This window comes from Diospyros lotus, chromosome 12 (genome assembly GCF_014633365.1).
Source record: "Diospyros lotus cultivar Yz01 chromosome 12, ASM1463336v1, whole genome shotgun sequence".
NCBI classification, from domain to species: Eukaryota; Viridiplantae; Streptophyta; class Magnoliopsida; order Ericales; family Ebenaceae; genus Diospyros; species Diospyros lotus.
Genome location: NC_068349.1, coordinates 18,790,908 through 18,814,475, shown reverse-complemented (window position 1 = coordinate 18,814,475; position 23,568 = coordinate 18,790,908). Strand labels below are relative to the sequence as shown.

Below are 23,568 nucleotides of genomic sequence, written 5' to 3'. Positions count from 1 at the left end.
CTCAAAGCATCAGCCACCCGATTGCTGGTCCCCGCCTTGTGCTCCCACACAAAGTCATATTCCGACAAAAGTTGCTGCCAACGAGCCTGCTTGGCAGTTAACTTTTTCTGCGTTGAGAAATACGTGTTGGCCACATTATCAGTGCACACTGTAAATGCTGTCCCCAGCAAATATACACGCCACAGCTGCAAGCAGTGCACAATAGCTAGCATCTCTTTCTCATGTGCTGAGTATCGCTGCTCAGCATCATTCAACTTCTGACTCTCAAATGCAACTGGATGCCCATCCTGCATCAAGACGCCACCAATGGCCCTGTCAGAAGCATCAGTATGTACTTCGAATGGTTGCTCAAAGTCAGGTAACTTCAACACTGGTTCTGAAGCTATAGCAGCCTTCAACTCGTCAAACTCCACTTGACACTTGACAGTCCACTGCCACGCCTTGTCCTTCTTCAAGAGATCGGTCAAGGAAGCAACCTTTTTCGAATACCCCTGGATGAATTTCCTGTAATAGTTGGCCAAACCCAGGAAAGATCTTAGTTCAGACACCTTTGTCGGAGCAGACCAATTGATCATCGCTTGCACTTTTTTGCCATCCATCTTGACACGCCCTTTGCTAACACGATGCCCCAAGAACATAATTTCTTTCCGAGCAAACTCGCATTTTTCCTTCTTCACATGGAGCTGGTGTTCCCTAAGCCGTGAGAACACCTTCCTTAAGTGCACCAAATGGTCATCCAATGTCTCACTATAGATCACAATATCATCCAAATACACCACAACAAACTGATCTATATATTCATTAAGAACATCGTTCATTAGATTACAAAAGGTAGCAGGGGCATTGGTTAAGCCAAAAGGCATCACCAGAAATTCATAAGCCCCATACCTAATTACACACGTAGTTTTCCCCTCATCCCCCTCTACTATCCGCACCTGCCAGTACCCAGCACGCAAATCCAGCTTGGTGAAATAGGTGGCCCGTGCCAGTCTATCGAACAAGTCTGCAATCAGCGGAATTGGATACTTGTTTTTGATAGTCACCTTATTGAGAGCTCTATAATCGACACATCCGAAGGGACCCGTCCTGCTTCTTCTGAAAGAGCACAGGAGCTCCATATGGTGCCTTGGATGGCTGGACCAAGCCTGCATCCAGCAAGTCTTTCAACTGCTTTCTCAACTTTGCCAACTCAGGTGGTGCCATCCTATAAGGTGCTTTAGCTGGGGCTCGTGCACCAGGCTGCAACTCAATCTGATGATCAGTTAGCCTTCTAGGCGGTAAGGCCTTGGGCAACTCTAGTGGCATGACATCAGTAAACTCGCCCAGCAAGTCTGCCACCACATCTGGAACTTCAACCCACTGATCTGGCTTCATCTCAATCATGGCTGCCAGATATGTAGTTTCCCCCCTCTTCAGGCCCTGCTCAACCTGTATAGCAAAGAGCAACATGCTACTCTTACCTGCTTTAATCAATGATCTGTCGAACATGGCTTGCTTCACAAAGCAAGGTTGCTGCTCATCAAAGAACATCACCCCGCCCAGGTGTATCATAGGTGCTGCCTTTGCCCACATGAGAAAATCCACTCCCAAGATGACATCAAAGTCATCAAGCGGCACCACCATGAAGGGCAACATCCCCCTCCATGGACCAACCGACACAACCACCTCTGAAGCTAATCCCAGCACACCCTGGGCTGCTGAATTTACAGCTTTGATGCAATTCTAGCACAGCTCCACTGTCAGCTCGAGTGCCATTGCCAACCTTCCTGCTATGAAGTTATGCGAGGCCCCACTATCCACCAACGCATAACGATCTTCCCCATTTAGCACAATCTCCACACGAACTAAGCCACCAGTAGATGTGGCTTGGATTGCACCAACCAACAGTTGAAGGGGGCTCACCTGCACTTCCTCCTGTTCAGCAATTTCCGAGTCTTGCTTTCCCTCAGCAACCACGGCATTGAGCCGTTCACGCTTTGGGCAGTCCCGGGCCATGTGTGGCCCATCACATATGAAGCATCCCCCAGCCTTGGGTTTCTTCATCTCGCCCACAGCAACTTTACCTTTCCCCTTGAAATTGCTCTTTTGATCTGGCCTATGATCATCCCTCTTCTTGCCTTTGTCCTTAGTCTTGCCAACAGCACCATCGTTGATCCTCAAGGCCCGCAAGTCAATAAGGGCATCTGCAGCAGCCATTGCTGAGGTCAGATCCTTCACATCTTGCCTCCTAAGCTCTGTTTGGGCCCAAGCTTAGAGACCAGACATGAAGTTGAAGAGGCGATCCTCTTCTGACATCTTCTTGTCAATGTCCAGCATCAGTGAGCTGAACTGCTTGACATAATCCCGCACAGTTCCCGTCTACTTTAATCGCTTGAGAGCTTCACGAGCTATCCATGACCCGTGTGAAGGCAGGAACTGAGCCTTCAACTCCGCCTTCAATGCATCCCACGTCTAGATCCGCGGCTTGTCCTTGTCATCAGATGACACACGAGTTCGCCACCATAGCTTGGCATCACCCGCCAAGAACATGCTTGCCAAATCTACCTTCTCACCCTCAGGTATGCGAGCAGACTTGAAATACTGCTCCATGTCCCACAGAAAGTTTTCCAGTGTCTTTGATTCCCGCACTCCAGTGAAGGCCTTAGGCTCTGGCACCTTTAGCTTCGATGCTGCCTCACCCGCACCAGAGGGTCCACTCATCAATGCACGTTTCAGCAAGGCCACATCCCCTTGCAAGGCAGCAATTTGATCCTTCAGGGCTGCCTCACGAGCTTCTGCCTGAGCGGTAAGATTTGCCTCCAAGGAAGCCATCTTAGCAATCAAAGATTCTTCCCACGTCACAGCATGGTCTTTCAACGAAGTGCAGCAATCGTCCACCAAGGCCTGCAACTCCTCTAGGGACGAGACTGCACTTTCCACCTTCTGGGTCAGGGTAGTCTCATGAGTAGGGTCCCTCTCCCCTACCTGGGCTTCCAAACGAGCTACACGGTCACGAACAGCTTCACTCCCACCAGCCATTGTTTTAACCCGCTTCTTTGTATAGCTACCAAACTTTGGCTCTGATACCAACTTGTCACAAGACTAGTCCTAGATTCCGACCAAGCACCTTGTGATGGCTCCAAGTGCGCCCACTTAGATCAGCCAGCAACCCTTCGGGGTTAATTCACCAAACAAAGGAAAGCACACACAAAGAGTACAGGAAAATCCCAACCTTTTATTCAATCCGAGAATACAAAGGAAAATGGCTCGGGCTATGCTTTGTCTAAGAAGCTACCAAAAACGCCCATAAAGCCACATATATATAGGCTACAGAAATTACAAGCGGTTATGCCTCATAACCGTCCCCACCAGATCATGGGGCCATTTGCACCACGTCCAGCAACCGTCTGTGGGCCGCACAGCCTATCTGGCTGACACCTGTCGCAATTGCACAGCCACTCTATGCATGCATGGCCCCGCGTGGCCACGCATGGCTGTCATGGGCGCACCTGGCGCGAACGTGCTCCGCACATTGCCGGACTGCTTAGGCCACGTCCCCACGTTGCTGCAACTACTCCCGCCTGTTGGCCTTGCCACCTGCCAAGGCGCACGAATTGCCCCGTGTCCCGCACAACTCGGCCCACTCAGCTTGCCAGCATGCCCGCACCCTTTGGCCCGCGTGGCTGCCATGTGGCATCCGCCCCACAGCATCAAGTCCAGCCCCAACTGTGCGCACCAACCATGCCAACCGCTGCCTTGTGTGCATGCACCTCAGCCACAAGGCCCATCCTGCCGCACACTGCTGCATCGACATGCCCACATGCTGCCACCATGGCACAACAGCCCTATGCCATCCAACACTTGAGTCTGTCACTCGCCCATCACCCGCCTTGACACGCCACCCTCGTGCCACAATGCTTCACCAGAGCCGAGCAAGTTCCGGTGAGCTTATCAGAGATATTACAGGAATAAGTACTATCCTCGGCATCAATGCAAATGGCAGTTGTTGTTGCTAAAGGGAGACTCGAGGGAGAGATTAGAAGAAGAAGAAGATGAAAAGGAAGAGGATGAAGAGTTAGGAGAAGGGGATAAGGGTGAAATTTCGTTGCATGCACTGAAGGGGGCGACCAATAATAAGATAATTAAAGTAGAAGGGAAGGTTAAGGATGGTGGTTTGTTGATCCTAATTGATAGTGGAAGCACACATAGCTCCCTGGATGAAGGGTCTATTAGAAGACTGAGGTGTTCCCTTAAGGAAACTCAACCCCAAAGTGTGACAGTGGCTAATGGTAATAAGGTGATAAGTGAGTCAGTGTGCCCGGGGTTCAATTGGGAGATGCAAGGGGAGAAGTTTGAAACAAACTTGAGGCTTTTGCAATTAGGGGGCAAAGAGAATGACTCTCACGGGAGGAAGAGAGTTTGGGGCTTGCAGTATGATAACGAGGAAGAGGCTCCACCGAGTGTTCAAAAACAAGTGGAGCCCGTTGACCCAATTGTTCTCCATTATGGCAGCAGAAGAAGGGGCCGAGCAAAAGCTATATGGAGAATTGCACCTGACGGTCAACAACCAACGATGTGAGCTTGACCAGGTACACCCTCAAACCCTTATTGATGAATTGCTGGAAGAGTTTAAGGACTTATTTACCGAACCTGCTACTCTACCCCCAACCCGAACCTTAGACCATTCAATTAACCTCAAATCCAATACTGAACCAGTCAACATCAGATCTTACTAATATTCTCCAGCCCAGAAAACAAAAATTGAGAAAATGGTAAAGGAGATGCTAAAGCAATCCTTCATAAGACCCAACCAGAGCCCATTTGCTTCACCAGTCCTTCTTGTAAAAAAGAAAGATGGGTCTTGGCCTTTTTGTGTGGATTACTGCCAATTAAATGCCTTAACCATCAAAGACAAGTACCCTATACCCTTGGTAGAAGACCTAATGGACGAGTTGCACAATGACAAAATTTTTTCAAAGCTAGACCTTCGTTTAGGATACCACCAAATAAAAATGAACCTTGATGTCCACAAAACAACTTTTAGAACCCATCATGGACATTTTGAGTTCTTGGTGATGCCATTTGGGCTCATCAATGCACCAGCCACCTTTCAAGCCCTAATGAACCAAATCTTTAAGCCCTACTTAAGGAAATTCATACTTGTATTTTTCGATAATATCCTTGTCTACAGCCCATCTCTGAACCAACATCTACAACACCTAAAAACCACCCTAGAAGTCCTTCGATCTGACCAACTCTTCATCAAAAGATCTAAGTGTTCCTTTGGTAAAGATCAGGTCGAGTATTTGGGCCATTTGATATTAGGAGAAAGTGTTAGGACTGATCCCGAAAAGGTGGAAGCTATGTTAACTTGGCCAAAACCCACAACAGTGAGAGCTCTACGAGGGTTCCTTGGCCTTACCGAGTACTATCGCCGATTTGTGTGAGGTTATGGAGTGGTTAGTAAACCTCTAACCAACCTGCTAAAGAAAGGTAATTTCAGTTGGGGACATGAGGCTGAAGGTGGAGATGAGCAGAGTACCTATTTTGGGACTGCCGGACTTTGCTAAACCCTTTGTGCTGGAGACAGATGCCTGTCGGGGGGGGGGGGGGGGGGGGGCTGTGCTATTATAAGGAGGGAAACCATTGGTATTTCTAAACTAGGCATTAAGCCCACGGCATTTGGGATTACGAGGAGTTCCTGGCAGTACTTATGGCTGTAGAAAAATGGCGCCATTACTTAGAAAGTGGGGGGTTCATAATCAAGACAGATCATGAAAGTTTAAAGTATCTGTTGCAGCAGAAATTGCAAACACAACTTCAGAAAAAAGGGATGGCAAAACTGATGGGGTTAGACTACATAATTCAGTATAGGAAGGGCAAAAAAAATGTAGCCATTGATGCCCTTTTGAGGTGCCAAGAGGATGGAAGCATAGATGTAATCACCACCGTTATACCAGAATGGTGCCAAGAAGTTATGGACAGTTATGAGGCAGATGAACAAGTGAAAAAGATATTGGAAAGATTGGCAACGGGGTCTAAGGAGGTTGAGGATTACACTTTACGTGAAGGGATGATAAGATTTAATGGGAGGATTGTCATTGGCAGCAACGGGAACCTCAAGAGGAAGATTATGCAATCATTGCATGAATCTCCTTTGGGAGGGCATTCGGGAGTTCAAAATACTTACCTTAGGGTAAGGCAACTATTCCAATGGCTCAAGCTAAAGGCTGATGTCAAGAAATTTGCCCTGACTTACGACACATGTAAGAGATGTAAACATGAAAATGTGGCCTACCCTAGTCTCCTTCAACCCCTTCCTATACCTGACCAAGCCTAGACCAACATCTCAATGGACTTCATCGAGGGGTTGCCCAAATCTAAAGGGAAGGATAGTATTTTGGTTGTAGTGGACAGACTAACCAAATTTGTCCATTTCATATGTAATACCCCATGTTCGTATGAGGTTGCCACATAATTTCGATAAGTTTAGAATACTGAAAAAATTGGTTTGATAGCAGTTATACGTACCGAATCGACTGCAGGGAATGCCTTGCAGTGAAATTATCTAAGGAAAATGATATGGTCTCGATATGCGTTCCAAGTTAGGATTTATGGTATCGAAAGAAATCGAATTCGGAACGATTTTCGATACAGCTAAAATACAGCTGCCATTTAGGCTGTGAAACCAAATCGTTGTAGGAGGCTCCCGAAAATCAACAGAACCTTAGGGAGGCTTCGATTTTGCGTAATGAGCAACCCTACAGTGGTTTCAGGATGAAACAATAGCCCGGTGAGGACACTGGGATGAAATTGTCCTTTTCAACTAAAATTTAGATTATTAATTATGAATTTTCGGTATTAAAATGCAAGTTTAATCGGTGTTTGAGGGCATGGTTGCAATAAAAAAATTACCCAAGTAATATTATGATAAAATTGGGATTTAATGTATAATTTCTCTTAATTAAAAGTGTAATTTTCCTTTTGTTGGTGTATTATATAATAGCTATATAGATATATATACATATGTGTGTGCGAGCTCCTGTGAAGCTTCATTTTGCTGGAAGTTGGATTATCTAATTGCTGGCCAAGGATTTTCTACAAAATCAGCCGAGATTTGCGCAAGAATTGGAGATTAAGCCAGCAAGATTTGAGGAATTAAATGCGCGGCGTGATATATATATCAATGCGCGTGTGTGCCATGCCCTGTAAATCAGCCACACGTCTGCAACTGAAGCTTACCTCTGCAAGCTTGGAAGATTTTGCACGCCAAGTTGAGTAATGCCCAAGCTACATTTTGCTATAAATAGGGAGCTTAGAGAAGAGAATGGCAGGGAAATGGGATAAGAGAAATGGAAGCATGGGAGAAGCTGGCCGAGAGATGTGAGAGAGAGGGAGTTTGAGTTTGGGAAAAGCCGAGGGAAGCAAGGTGGCCGCGGCCATGGCTGCCGCTGGTAGCAAGCCGCGGCTAGCAGCAGTTGTGCAACGCGAGCAAGGGAGGGCCGAGGCAGCGAGGGGCGGCTTGCTGATGGTGGCGCGACGGTCGGAGGAGGCTGGGAAGGTTCGAGGGGCGGCCGAAGGGAGCTGGTGCAGCCATGGCCGTAGGCGGTGGCGCTGAACCAGCAACCAGCCGCAGCCAACGGCGGCAGCGTGCGGCTGCCAGCAGTAGCGCGACGGGAGCAGCAATGGCCGAGGAGGCCGACGACGGGCGGTGAGGGCGGCGGTAGGCCGGAAGGCGCGCGGCGGCAGCGGCGGTGGGCAAGCTGGTTCGCATGCGCAGGGATGAATCAAAGGAGGGAGGAAGAAGAAAGAAGAAAAGGAAGTTGCAGGCATGGCAGGGGCGGGAGGAGGAAGAAGATGAAGTGGAGGGAAAAGAAAAAAAGAAACAAAGAAAAAGAAAAGAAAAAGAGAAAAAAAAAAAAAGGAAGAAAAAAAAAAGAAAAAATAGAAAAATAATGGTAAAAATCCTAGAAAATCCCGAAAAAGTAGAAAATTATGTTTCAATGATATTCCGGAGATTTTGGTGAGAAAAATAGCCCGAGCACGTGTTTCAAGGATAGAGCACGCATACCGAGGAAATCCGAGATGCTAAGTTAAGGTGAGTAAAATTCCTTAGAAAATTTCATAAATTCAAGAATATTATTTTAAGAATTATCGTAGTGAAATATTTGAGAAAATATTTTAGAAATATCTAATCTAGATTTATTGAGGAAAAATAGGAAGAAATAGAGAGAAAATTAGAGAAAATGCCAGAAATTATGGAAAAATAGGTTTTAATGTTTATTTAAATAATTATGGTGATTAGGATACTTTGAGGCTGAATTTGAAGAGACTAGCGCAAATTTTGAGGTTGGCACGCAAATCGAGGCAAGACACGGATATCGAGGTAGCCCGATAAGCTCTAGAAGGTAAGTGGTACTCCCCAATTAAAGTTAGTTTTATGAAAAATGCTTAGTTAGTAAGTGGTACTTCCTCGAAAATGTTTTCATCATATTGACATGCCCTGATATGTATCCATCACGTAGACTACATACATGACTATGAAATGCATAAATACACGTTGATATCATTGATCACTCGCATTTGAGGCCGTAGGGCGTACGAACTGGCACCGCTACTTTACCAAGGGTGCACCCATACACCTCGGCTTCGAAAGAGGGGGTCGCTAAAATGGTAGGTAGCATGAAGGGTGCAGTTGACACCTACGAGGTAAGACATTGCATACACACATAACATAGCATTATGTACCCTTACTTAGATGATTCATCATCTAACTTGGGTTTTGCCCCTGGAATATTCAAACGTTCTAGGTGGAGATTGTAGCAGATTCAAGAATAAATGAGGCATGAAACGGCACTTAGCAGAGTGCATGAAGAATAGAATGTATGTAGCTCATCTACTCATGTATTCTGAATGTTTTGAGAAATATTGAAGATGTAAGAATTTATTTATGATTAATGTTAAGATATCAGGTTTCGATCTTTGCTTCCGCATTTGATGTGTATAGTGTTTCTCTTTCGAGATTAATGTATTTGGGAATTCTGGGACGGATTCGAGGTATGATGTGGTTTAGCTTTAGTGTTTGAAAGAAAAAATTTATTGTCTCGGAATTGTCCCAATTTATAACGCGCCCGAGAAAACGAGGCGTTACATCATATGGCTGTCTCACCCTTACACAGCCCAAGAAGTGGCAAGGGCATTTATGGATTGGGTAGTAGCGTTGCATGGGGTCCCAAGCACTATTACTTTAGATCGTGATAAAATCTTCACGAGTGTATTCTGGCAGGAGTTAATGAAGTCTATGGGAACCAAACTTAACATGTCGACAGCCTATCATCCACAATCGGACGGGCAAACGGAAAGAGTCAATCAAAGCTTGGAGACCTACTTGAGGTGTGTGTGCATTCTACAACCTAAGAGCTCACACTGGTGGTTGGCATTAGCCCAATGGTGGTATAACTCTAACCACCACACATCCCTAAAAATGTCACCTTTCGAGGCCAACTATGATTACAAACCTCCCATCCTACCAGCCTTAGAGAGGTAGGTCACAACAGCAGCTGTTGAGGAATATATGCAGTAAAGGAGGATGGTTCTACGACAACTTAAGCAGGAATTGGCTTCAGCCCAAAATAGGACGAAGCAATATGCTAACAAGAAGAGGAGTGAGCGGGATTTGGAAGTTGGGGAGAAGGTGTATCTACGGTTGAAGTACCCCCAACTGAAAGCCCTCTCCCAAGGACTAGTGTCCAAACTCAGCCCCAAATATTTTAGCCCCTATCCCATAGTGGGTCGGGTAGGGAAGGTGGCCTACCGTCTACAACTCCTTCAGGAATCCTAGATTCATCTAGTCTTCCATGTCTCCTTATTGAAGAAGTCAGCTGGAGCTAAGCCGGTAAACCTAGCATTGCCCACCAACCCCAAAGAGAAGGAGACTTTGAAGAAGCCAGAAGCCATTATGGGCAAAAGGGTTATCTACTACCAAGGGATACCCCTCATCCAAGTGCTAGTGAAGTGGCAACATGGAGATCAAGAAAACAACACTTGGGAGTACCTACCAAGTCTTCTCCAACAGTTCCCCATGGCTGCCAGCCTCCTTAGCATTTCTTAAGGACAAGAAATGGTTTAAGGGGGAGGGAATTGTCACACACGGCGACTTACCTTCTGTTATTTCTTTTTCTTAAATGTTGTAATCATTTACTTTATTTCTGTTATTGCCTATTATGATTGATGATTTAAATTCCAGCTGTAATAGTTTGTTACTAGGAGAATATTCTAGGAGGGCCCACGTGTAAGGGCTAGAATAGGACAAACCGGTTGTTATAACCACTTACAAGAAGGAATCTGCTATGGCAGCGTCCATGCTAGAGGGTAAATATACCCCTCCTAGACCCTCAGGGTCCATAACGAGAATATTATTGGCAATCAACATCTCTCTCTCTCTTTTGCTATCTCCCTACTTCTCTCTGTTCCTTCTTCCGTCCTTTCTTCCCAGCCTTTCTACTGCTATCCACTGATTAATCCTAAGTCAGTGAGATAGCCATTGTCACTAGCAGTGACAGTTGACTAGAGTCCTCCAAGTCAAGAGGACTCCAGTCTGCTTCAACTAGAGGCCTCTCTAATCTTCTTCAACCAAAGAGATCTCTGGTTCAAAGAGAGACTAGTCTTTTACTTTTCTTTTCCTTTGTTTAATTTTTCTTTTTCTTTTTGATTCTTGATAGTATTCCTATCACCATGCCTATCAAATAGTGTGACAGTAAATGGTGTAAAGTTACCTCTGTACCTATCTCTCATATATATATATATATATTTAGAGAGAGAGTATATTTACCTTTGTAATGGCCTGTGGATCATGCTCCTCTGTGCTTGCCATTATGCTTGACCTGGTAGCATTAGGCGAGAATCCTTCCCATGGGGGAACAAAAATCAGTTTGGTGCATTGGACAGGGACAGGATTCCGGCTAAGTTTCTCCCACCATGCAGACCCTAGTGACCACCATCTGATCATCAATCCATGCTCAGAAAAAGCAACTAACCCCTACAATTTGAAAGGCATGTCTGAGTGATTTTCTGATTGCATAACAGAATTCCATTACTAAGGGTGCTAAGCATTCATCATAAAGAGAAGTTTATATTCAAATGAAGCAAAATTTTGGATGAAAAAATGAAATATTTTTTCAATATTGAAAAGGCAATAAAACAGTTTTGTAAGACACATAAGTAGTGAATAATGCCATGAGGATTTGACATTAACAGAAGACTGAAACTATATGCACAAGCTCAAGTGATAAGAGAAATATATGTTCTTGTTTCTTCTATGTAGTAATGCACTATGACGCCTCCAGTTCATACATAATCATGCAAATTGCTACACTACGTGAAGCTGTCCCATCATTGAATTGATAATCAACACCATAAAGGCAACTTGGCCAGTGATTTACACGAACATAAGAAGAACAGATAAACAAATAACTACCGTACCTGAACTAGTTCAATCAACTAGAAAGTCGTTGAAATTTTATTTTTCATAAAACTAGTTGTTAATTATCAAATGCATATGAAAAGGAGATCCATCTCTGTAAAACCAAAACAATAGATGAATATAAAGGTCAGCCCGTAGATTTATGGATTTTCTTTTGTAATTTGTTTGGTCTTATTTTTGTTGCCTTGTATTAGGTTCACCCCCATTATAACATGTCTTTTTAATAATTTTACTACTAGTGAAAAAGGACATACAAGTCAGCCAGCAATAGTGGAAGCCCTAGTCTCCAGTGTTGTACACTGCTGACTGCCCCTAGTATAAATGGGTTACTTAGAAATCTTGTTAAGACTTAAGTCTGCTGACTGCCTTCCAATGCTAGACCAGATCCATAACTTGTACAGAATTATTAAATTGAGTGATGGAACTGTCCAAGGCTGCATCAACTTAGTTCTCAGGGATAGGTTGAATTTCTCAAATTAAAGCCCAAACAACTGTCTACCTAACATAAGAAAACTGGAAATTTCTAGCACTCAAATTTGCAGAATAGAATGAAAAATATCTTTATTGATGCCTCAAAATATTAGCCACAGAAAAGCAGATTAACCAGTTCATAATCCAAAGCCAAACTGAAACCCAATCACATAAGTAAGCCCACAACCTTGAATTCTGCAGGCTTTTCAACATACATAATCTATGATTATTTACTAACTACATGCAAGTGCACAATCAATTACATTTGAAAAAAATATGGAGGGTGACAGCATCAGAACTGAAGCAGAAGAAAAAGAACTTCATAGTTCAGTGGATTTATCAGATGTACCTCTCCTTCTGGTGAAAAACTTAGAGCTGAAATTGCAGTGATTGCTACCATTTCTGAAGCTCTTTCAAGCAGACTTGGAAGTCCTGGAGGCCCACTTGCATCCAAAACTTTTACTTTTGTCATGCTACAGTGGTAAACAAAGATACATGCACAGAGTTAGAAGCAATCATATCCTCTCCACTAAATCCTAATCAAAAGCAAGCCATGAACTTGGGGAACTTTAATGGGAAATTCAAGTTCCTTATGCTCCTTGATATCTCAGAAATAACATTCAGTCAGCAGACAATGGAGATTTTTAGATTGGATGGACAAGCTATAGGTCTCATTAGTAGCAAAGAAGCCATTTCAAGAGGTGGTAGAGACTCAATCCCTAGGAAGTCAATAGTCCTAGTCTTACTGGTAGTAGAACTAGTAAATGTAAAAGCAAATTCCAACAGAAGGAAATTGAATTCTGATAAGTAGAGACTGTATGGCAGAAAGGATATCAAGTAGACCATAAATGCATGGGTTTCTGGGTGAAATTCCTTTAGCCTATTACTCATTTTTCTTCTTCAGTTATCTGTACGATTTACTGTTCTCCCTAGCCAAAAGAAGCCCTGAATTTGCTTTCCTTCTGATCAATACCAATTCATAATAATAGCAATTCTCATATAAAATCTTTCCTTTTAATTTAAAGTCATGCTTGGAACAATGATCATTTAGTTGAATTGAAAGTATCAAATCTCATTTATAATGAAAACTTGTGCTCTTGATTTGGAAATGAACCCATCCCAAGTTCACACAAAATCTAATCTACACAACAGTTGCTTGAGTTGGAAATGCATCCAGCCTCAAGTTCAATTCATGAATGATTCATATTATATATCATCATTTGTTACCTTTGCATGTCATACACCCGGATGCTAGCATTGTTAACCTCCCCAATAGCATCCCCAACAGCCAATCGTGTTGACGTGTCATTCAGGGCAACCATAGGGAATACACGTACAGCTTCCTTCAGTGCTACCCTTGAACTTTGAAGGCAAGTTTTGCGCATCACAGAGTTGCTAGGATCCATGGTCTGTAAAATGAAGCTAACCACCTGCAGATCTGACCAAATGTTAGAGACATTAAATCCAAATACTTTGATTCTAGACAAATACAATATCAGGAGATTACATTATAATCAGACAAGGAAAACTGATAAAAACTTATAAATAAGCTAGTTTAGCAACTGAAGACAATTGAAATCCCTCCAATGTTAATTTATGAAATAAGTTAGTTTAACAAAATTATTTAATGTGATCCTTTAAGTCAAAAAGGATACTGGATGAGTAGAGAAAGAACGTTTTAGTGCGTATTTGCAAGAATAAAAGATGTTCAAAGCAATGAAAATTATAGAGTGATCCAGCTAACTAGCTATTCTATCAAACTTTGGGAGAGGGTAAAAAAGCAAAGGTTAGGGAGAGAAACCAAATTTTCTGAAAACCAATTTGGTCTTGTGCCTGGTAGTTCATCAATGATAGCCATCTACTTACTAAGACATTTGATGGAAAGGTCCAACAATAAACAAAAGATTTGCATATGGCATTTATAAACTTGGAAAAAGCCTCAAAAATGTTCCCAGAGAATTCTTATTGAAGGTTTTAAACAAGAAAGGAGTCAGAATTACTTATAACCAAGCTACTAAGGACATGTATCATCAAGAAGAAACATGTGTTAGCACATGTGGCGGGGATATTGAGTCTTTTCCAATTACAATTAGATCATATCAGGAATCTGCATTAAGCCCTTACCTCTTTGCTCTTGTAATGGAATGAACTCACAAAATACATCCAAGAAGTATCTTAGTGTATGTTATTTGCACACAATATTGTTTTGCTGGATGAGACAAAAGAATCCATGAATATTAAGTTTGAACTATGAAGAAACACCTTAGAATCCAAAGGTATTAAGTCAGCAGGTCAAAAACTAAATACATGGAAGGTATCTTGGATCAACCATCTAAAAACATGGGAAAATTAATGAGGATATTAGCCATAAAATTAAGGCAGGTTGGTTAAAATGGAAAATTGCATCCAACATTTTATGCGATAGTAAGATTCCATTAAAGCTAAAAAGAAATATTGCATAAGACAGCTATAAGGCCACGTTGTATAGCACAGAATGTTAGGTAGTAAAGCACCAAGATGTGCAAAATGCAAGTGTAACGGAGTTAAGGATGTTAACATGGATGTGGGACTACACAAGAAAATATAAAATTAGAAATAAGGTTATTCACAACAAGGTCAAAGTGGCTTCTATTGACGAAAAGATGTGAGAGACACAATTAAGATGGTTTGTTAATGTGATAATTAGACTAATAAGGCTCCTGTAAGTAGAATGGATGAAATAGAACAAGTATTTCAGAAAAGAGGTAAAGAAAGACCCAAGAAAAACTTGGTAGGAGGCACAGGTATGATATAAGTTATAGACCCATAGAAAAGATAATGCCATAGATATAAATGACTGGAGAGATAGAATTCATATAGCTAACCCTAGATAGTGGAATAAAAGCTTGATATGTTGTAATAAGGTTGTTGTCACACCCATTGACAAGAAGATACAAGATATTGTAATCAAAATGGTTTGGGAAAGTGAGAATAAAACCAATAGACACGTGTGAAGCAGCTGGATAAAATGAGGAAGTTTGTAATGAAAGTGACATAGGAAGACCAAAGAAAATCTAATGGGAAACTGTTGAGCATGAAGTAAGATATAATGGGCTTATAAAAGATATGGCCATAAATAGAGATGGTTGGAGGTTTAGAATTCATGTAGCCAACCCTGCTTAATAGAATTAAGGTTTATGGATTGTTGATGTATTACTTAATAGGAATGACATCTATCTATCAAGATGATGCACATACCTTTATCTCATGAATCATCAAGTAAGTTGTGATCGATCTAAATATTATTGAAATAAGATTGGTTCACAAAAAGTAATAGAACCAACTCAAGTGCAACTTATTACTTATAAAATGCCATTTATGCAATTTATTATTTTGTGGTAGAACCCATTTCATGTCACCTTGAAAAAGTTTTTTTTTTTTTTTTTTGCTAGACACCTTGAAATAGTTATCATAGATCACTTTCATCATCTATTTCTTGTCCAACTATATTTTAGATTTGTTGAAAAGAAACCTAGAAAGTTCAAACTGAAGTAGAGAGATAATCGTCTAATACAAAGAATCCTCAGTCTATATTTTCCAGATCAACAACCTAATTTCACCTAATTCTCCTACAATCCTTTTAGTTCACTCTAAAGCCTAAACCCTAAAATTGTTTGCTGCCAAGAAAATTCAGCAACTAATTCAGTTACAGAAACAAATACCAATTTTTTTTTTTTTTTAGGTAATTCCAATATTTTAAAGCAAACTTAGATACAGATGCAAAACCAAGATTTCAAGAATTCTGGCAATGAAATTTTGGAAACAAAAAGGCTTCTGATATTGAGCCCGCAACTAGATAATGATATAAATGAAATTCTATATTTAGTGTAAAAGAATTAGTCAAAGAAAGCAATGCAGATTCAAATTTGTTTGTCAACTTTATGACACGAGTTCAATGCATGGGATACAAACTCAAATACATCTTTGTACCAACTATTTCAGTTTCACCAAATAAATCTTTTGTCTCAGGATAATCTTGAGAAATACTTCAGAACATGAGGTATATCCTGATGCAGTAAACAGAATTCGTAGTAACTAAACATGAGGGAAACAATGATATGTCAAAAGATATCTTGCCTTGAAAAATAAATTTATCCATGTTATGTGCCTACTATGCAGTAATCAATATAGGAATACCATATGCAAGTTAAATTACTGCTCTTCCAAATGAAGATAAAAGTACCTCTTATTTGATAAGAATTGAGATCTACAGACCTTATCTAGATATTGAACTAAGTGTCTTGGGGTAGCACGAATGATCCTTATAAGAGTCACTAAAGAAACTACATGAACAGGAGAATCAGATGCTGTTGACCAAATCTGACTTTCTACCACATTTAGAAACCCAGGAATATCTGCTGCTGCTACACTTGGAAGAAGAATCTTGATCAAAGTCTCCTGAAAATTAACAGGTACAGCTGGATTCTGTGCCGATGAATTACCGGGAACACCAGTAACACATTCTACTTGGAAAAATATATCACCAAGTAGACGAGGTATTTCAGAAGCAATACATGCCTTCCATGTGCTCTCCATACCTTCCGCCAGAAGCTCAGCGGCAGTGGAACTGTATTTATCATTCATTGCCATGACTAACTTTACCAGTTGCTGAACAACCAGCATGGCAAGCCTAGGTTTGACAAGGCTAGGATACCAAACGGCCAATGCTGCAGCAACAATGATATGAGATGTCATCGCATCTTGACTGGTTCCCCCTACACAACAAATCCAGTCTTGCACTTCAAATGATTCTAGCCATGCCTTTACTTCAGATTCCTCATCCTGAGAGACCCCTTGTGATTCCAGCTCGCCATCAGATTTCAAACTGTTTCTGGATGCTTTTTCTGTGTTTGATATTTTATTTTTATTTACTTCAGTTCCATGTGGGGAGGACAGAAAACTTTCGTGGACATTTGCCTTTTGACTGCATAGGGGTAGTGGAATAGCTCGCGAAGCAGCACAATGGAATAAAGACCGTGAAGCCATTCTTACATGTTCACTTCCATCCTGCCAAAAACTTACTAATAACTGCAAGACAGAAATATCATCCTATCAAGCACATCAAATAGTTGCAACAGCTCATCAATGAACAAAGAAGAAGATGAGAAAATGTTAGCTTCAGTGGCATCTCATACCATATCCAAATGGAAGCTGTGGCCTTCAACCCAAAATTGGGACAAGGGCATGCAATTGACTTAACAAAAACATAGCAAGCAAGAAACCTTTTAAAACCACAGTACAGATGTAATTTCCCTCCCACAAAAGATAGAAAGAGAACTTTTGATTAATTGACATGGATGATCACAAATTTCTAATCTAGAAAAATAGGGTTTGGAAATCTAAAAAATAGGTGGAAATAAATCATCAGAAAAATAAGATGAGATTGAATTGGCTTTTCTCCATTCCCACCAGAGAACACCTCTAACCAGAGCTTGAGATTCGTTCTCAGCCCCATCCTACATCAATTTGGTATCAGAGCTTGAGATTAGTTCAGAGCCCTGTCCTACATCACCTCATTTTCACAAGATTCTAAGCTTCAGTTTATGCATGAAAAGACTAAGGATTATGTCATAAACTGCGTCTGTTGACAAAACAATGCCAAGTATTTAATACTCAACAATTATGTTGCTTAGGGAAAAGCCACAAATACAAATTAACAGGTCGCAAGAGCAGCATCAAGCAAAGAATATCCTATTATTAGGACAGATAAATTTCAGCTACACATTGTTGTTATGCCTTTAAGAGGTGAGATCCAGGTTTCCCAAGCTTTATTATTGGTGCACAAATTCCAGCATTTTCTTTTCTCCCTTTTAAGAGAAGTAAAAATACAAAATATATAACAACTGTCTCTTCACAAGAATTCTCCTCTATATTATATATATAACATAGTTATGGTTCCTTTTGATAAGTATATGGAGTGTAGACAGAATAAAGGTGATGCAACATATATCTAACACATCAAGATGATCTGCAACCGGCATTTAATTTTCATCAATTCAGCTAGCTCCACAGAGACAATAAAAAGGAATTATTCCTGATGAACCTAAATCATTTATTAATAAAAAACAGTAGAATGAGATGTACCTGGAGTGAAGGTGGCTTCAAATCTGACACTTTCTCCAAAATATTCCTAGTATAAAATGCAGCCAAAGCACTGCATAGAAACACATCAGATGAAATGCTTACAATTAACACCTAGAAAGACTAAACTTAAGAAGTTATTCACATCTGCCCCAATAAATTCTTTCAAACAGTAAAAAGGATGATAAGAAAATTGCAAGCCATATATCCCTTTACTTAATAATTACTTTAAAATCCCCTACACAACTTGGATGGGATGGTACAAGAATTCCAATGTTGTAAAAACTGGACCGGGGTATCAAACCAGAAAAAGGAAATAAATGGATCTGGTGGATCTGGACAGAATCTATATGTATATGGATTGGATCTTAATAGATCTGAACCTTATGGATCTGAACCAAATCTAGTCCATTTACAAGTCAATCAAGACCCATAAGACTTCCACAAGCCTCTATTATTAGTTTATTGTCACTAATAGAGCGACTGCATAACCTAGATCTCTATTAGATTGAAGCCCCATCGCTTGTTGGAAAATCTCTTGATTCGATGAACACAGAGAAGAATTGGAGGAAACCCACTAATAAAAGCTTCTTGTTTCACTGATATTAAACAAATCCATAAGCTTGTGGCAATGCATTTTTGTTTGGGGAATTTTGGGAGAGAATTATAGAAAGAAGCACAAAGTCCTAACCCCACAAGTAGATAAAGAATTGATTAAGTGAAGAGATTGAATTTGGAGAGCAAGAACGAAAAGGTTGATTGAATTGCTGTGAGGGGGGTGGGGGATGAAGAAGAAAGCCTCGCCACAACCCAGATTCATTGGAGAGTAAAAAGAAACTCTCTCTCTCTCTCTTTCATGATGGGAGCTTCATGTCGGAAATGCAAGAAGAAATTCTCTCTCTCTCAAATTATCAGTCAATAAAATGATCCAAACATGGCCGTCTGGACATAAAAGGCCCAGCCACAGAGAACTCTCAGCTTCCACAAATACTTTCAAGGGAAATCCAATCAACCCTTGTCACAAAGAATCTCATGGAATGAATGAACAAAGAAAAATCTATTATTCAACAGGATCAACACCCAATAATCCCCCACACCCTACCTCAAAATGTGAGAAGAAAATGAGGAAAAGCTTGTTAAGGATCAATTTTCCAATCAAGAAATTGCACCTGTACTGAGGGAAGAAACAACTTTACCAAGAAATAAAAAGAGAAACACTCACCCTAAATCTAATTTATCAAGAAAATAAAGAAAAGCTTGAAGGGATCAATTTTCCAACCAAGAAGATTGTGCCTGCACTGACGGAAGAAACTAATTTACTAGAAAACAAAGAGAAATCCACCCTAAAAATAATTATCCAAATTTCCAAAAAGAATCACAAATCTCATCTAGTTAAGGCAATGTTGCACTAAGTTGTCTTAATCCACTTCAATCATGCCTTGGATTGATGGAGAAAAACAAAGTCAAATTCTCAACTAGGGGTTCTTACATGAGTTAAAGATAAATAAATGTGAAGTCTTTCATACAAAACATTCTTGGTGCAGAACTTGATACCTGCCAGCAGCTGAACAGGAATGAGACAAGCTAACTGTGCGCTGGGCTAGCGAAACCATGGTTAGCGACCTCAATGCAGAGAACTCTGATGATGATCTCCAAAGCTGAAAAGTCACATCACCTTTAATGTATGAGGATATAATGCATGAAGCAAGGGAAAATGTTCCAACATGCAATTAACACAATGTACCTCTAGAGTGGCCCTTAAACTAGGAAATGTCAATGTCAAAGATCCTCTGTCCCCTTGTAAACCAGAAGCTAGAAGGAAATCCTTAGGCCTCTTTAGTTTCATTTCAGTAGTGAGAACCTTATCAAGTGCAATATCAACACCCCACAAGTGTAACAACGACAAGCTAAGTTTTAATAAACATCCTTCAGATGATGAAACCCAGTCGCCATCCGCTGCAGTATCAGCTGAGGTCCCATGTAAATCAGAGCCATCAAGTATTATTTGATCGACCATCACATTTTGTGGGCTACATTTCTCAGCCCTATGTTCTTTCTTGTAGTTTTGATCTCGCTCTTTACCAGTGTCTTTGGGCATTTGAGCTCCCTGATCACCCACACAGGCATTTCCCAGCTTCTCATCACCAACTTTGAAAATCTCATGCTTCTGATAAGAAGGCAATAGCACTGCAAGGTCAAAACTTAGAGCCACAATTCCAGAGAAGAGGCAAAAGCAATTGATAGGTTGCCTGTTGCTTTGAAGATTAGATGGTGTAGATGAAGATATTTTGCCAGAATTTCCTTTACTAGAATGCATCTGGGACTGTGTCATATTTTTTATATTTGGGAACACATTTGATGAAGAGGCCCCCTTGCTTAACTTTTTGGAATGAGATTGTGAAAGGTTAGCGTCTTCAACTACAGGAAGAAGTAATGAGGAAGCTGAAGTATTTCCATTCAATAAACCTTCAGATACAGAATTCATGTTAATGCCTTTGCAGAAATGATCAAACATTGAATGAGAAGCTGTCCCATGGAGAACACGTTCACGAGCACCAGTCTTGACATCCCAAATGCATAAAACATCATGTACATCAGATCTACCTAAATGGTTCTGGCAAAGACAAGCTAGATAACCTCTACCACTATCCCACACAACTTTTGCAGGATAGAATGGGTGTCCAGGGAACATTCTCTCCAGACGCAAAGTTTCAAGAGAAACAAGAGTGACACAAAAGTCCTCCCCAACAGAAAGAAAGCAGTCATTCCATGGCCGGTCAGTTTGAGGTGGGGGAAGAATTATTTGGCGTACTGGAGCTATGTGATGGTGCATCACAGTGATAACATCCCCAGAATCAAGATTCCATATGCGAATCGTACAGTCCATACTGCCAGAAATTAAAACCCGACTGAAACTCCATCCCTTGGCAATACCAACCATCCAATGCGCAGCCAAACACAATACAGCACCAGTGTGACCTAAAAAATATTGTTTTGACACATTTGGATTGTCTTCATGAAGTTGAATTCTACTGTATGAATCCTCAGAAGAGATGTTAAAACGTGCAACCTGTATTTCACCACTTTGAAACCCATACACAACAGCATAAGGAGAACAGGAGGACTCCGAAATTACCATTGAAGAAGTGACAAAGCATCTGTCTTGAGAAAACATAATACATTCATCCATTTCAAGTATGTCATCTACATTACAGTTTTTTTCGGAGAACCGAGCCCTTGTGCCTCCCAGTCTGATGCCAGCATCACTTGTGAGGCCCTCCTCAGTAACACTTTGAGAAATGGAATTTGTGGTCCAGTCAGCAAAAAAACTGCCTTCTCCAAGCATTTTGCAACTTTGGAGCAAATTCAATTTGTTATCATCTTGCTGAGGCAGTAACCAGGCTGTGACATGGGGCTTCCACAGAGAAGGTTCTTCCACATGAATGCAAATTGATTCAATACGAAGAAGATAAGTACTCAATTGAATGAAACATGTTGACAATTTCACATCAACGGGGTGGGCAACAGCAGGAATCACAGATAGAAGATTGTAACTGAAAATGTTCTCCATATGTGTTATTCTATACACAACTGCAAAACCGCTATTATTCCAAACAGAAAAGTGTTCGTCAAACCTATCACAGGATTCCAGGTTTTCCATTACCATCCTATTGCTACCACTCTCGAGAAACATGCCCCCTATAACATGTGATTGAGCAGAAACATCTTCAGGACAAAGTTGACTATTAACGAAAGAAATCTCTCCAATTTTAGTACCACTGGAAACTAAACTAAATATGCAGTAGGTTCTATATACATGAGCTAAAACCTGTCTGCTGGTAGCAAAAGTCACAACCTGTAACCCCTTGCTTGAACCCTCAGACCAATCAGTCATTTCCAAGTTATAAGGCTTTTTTTCCAAAGCTGTTCCATTTTCCCCTTCTGAGTTGGGCTCCTTCACTATTGGAACAAATTGTAGCTTCCCATATGAATCAACAAGGAGCACTGATTGCTTTCCCATATCTTCAACTGGTGAAATTATAGCCATGAATCTTAGTGGGCCAATAGATAAGTTCCCGTGAAAAATGGTTTGGACAATAGTAAGAGTATACGAATCAACAATTACAATTGTGCACCTGGAATGTTTTCGGTATTGAGGATCTCTGTCAGTTGAAGCTTCAGCCTCTTCAGCGGAACCAGGTGACTGGTGATCACCTAAATGAACAGCATCAAAGGAACAACAACCAATACAAACATATCTTGGGTTTTCCGGCAATGCTTGGATCACAGAGGGACTCCCCACCCATGGCGGCATTTTCCTTCTGCGCCTGCAAAGTCCACTACCTCTACTCCAAACGCACAATAGACCATCAGTACACACACTGATTAACGCAGCATAATCAGCCGAACTAGAATTGCCCGCGAGACTACTTGAATAGTCAATCCTTACATCTCCAAAATTTACTGCTGGAAGACAAATCCCAAGATCAGCTATTGGGGCAGCATGACCACATAGCATAGCAACTGGATTAATTTCCTGGCCAGTTATAAAATTGGATTCAACGATTATTTCCTGAGAATTATTTGGTTTCCCAAGAAACATACGTAACTGAAGCAATTTTGAATGTGAATTACATCAGTAGAAGACATTAGTTTTGCCTGAACTTGATAAAAACAGCATCATACACCGTGGAGTATCCTTATTTTTCTTTTTTTCCCCTGTTTCTAAACCGTACAATTTCAAGAAAACTATCAAATTAAAGGTTATGTAACGAAAAGCTGCCAAATTCACAGAAATGAAATGCGACAAGTAGGGTTACCTGATTAGAATCGGTGGCAGAGATGTTCCACCAGACGATGGAGCCATCAGATCCACCGGTGTAAAGAGTGGGCGGCTCGGCGAGTGCGGCTGCGGCGGTGACTTTGTGAGACGGCGGAGAGGCGGACCATATACAAGCAACGGATCGGCACTTCATCGACGAACCAGAGACCGGTGAGAGGATCGGGGAATTGGATCGGAATACAACTGGTTAATTAAATAAAAAGGTTGAATATATTGGAGCTTTTTTTCCGAATTTTTCACTACTTTATCTAGGGTTACTTACACGTCTTCATTATTTATATAATTGATTTTTTTTATTATTTTAAGAATATTTTAAAATTATATAATTTCGAATGAATTATATTTTTAAATATGTAATTTCGATTTAATTATATTTTTAATTTTTTTATTATTTTAATTATATTTTAAATTTATTATTTTTAAAAAAATTATTAAACAATTGATTAGAAATTACAAGTTCAAATATATTTTTAAAATAATAAAAAATTTAAGTGTTTAGATAAAAAAATATATAAGTGTAAAAATTAAAATATGTATCTAGTCTTAATTTACATATTGAAGTTGAAACTATTTTAAATAAGAATAAGTTAAATGCCTTTTTTCTTTTATAAAAAACAAAAAAATAATAATTCAAAAATACGATTGTGCACATGGAATGGATGCCACTCGAACG

The 23,568-nt window shown here is 40.8% G+C and overlaps 1 protein-coding gene across 8 annotated transcripts in view; it reads right to left on the bottom strand.

Annotated features, from left to right (window-relative positions):
• LOC127814250 (uncharacterized) overlaps positions 1–23,091 on the bottom strand; it is a 45,316-nt gene extending 22,225 nt beyond the window's left edge. The window contains exons 1-9 of one of the 8 annotated variants that reach the window (XM_052355634.1): positions 22,873–23,020; positions 22,688–22,777; positions 19,797–22,589; positions 19,607–19,710; positions 18,056–18,125; positions 16,187–16,999; positions 13,160–13,362; positions 12,282–12,405; positions 10,811–11,017 (exon numbers count right to left, since the gene is read on the bottom strand). In XM_052355634.1, coding sequence (XP_052211594.1) covers positions 10,811–11,017; positions 12,282–12,405; positions 13,160–13,362; positions 16,187–16,999; positions 18,056–18,125; positions 19,607–19,710; positions 19,797–22,589; positions 22,688–22,702 — 4,329 coding nt within the window. In that variant the 5' untranslated portion in view covers positions 22,703–22,777; positions 22,873–23,020. Of the gene's footprint in view, positions 1–10,810; positions 11,018–12,281; positions 12,406–13,159; positions 13,371–16,154; positions 17,000–18,055; positions 18,126–19,606; positions 19,711–19,796; positions 22,590–22,687; positions 22,778–22,872 lie in introns of those variants that run through there. The other 7 variants (XM_052355633.1, XM_052355635.1, XM_052355636.1 and 4 more) reach the window with 7 other exon arrangements.
• Between the last annotated feature and the right edge of the window lie 477 nt (positions 23,092–23,568).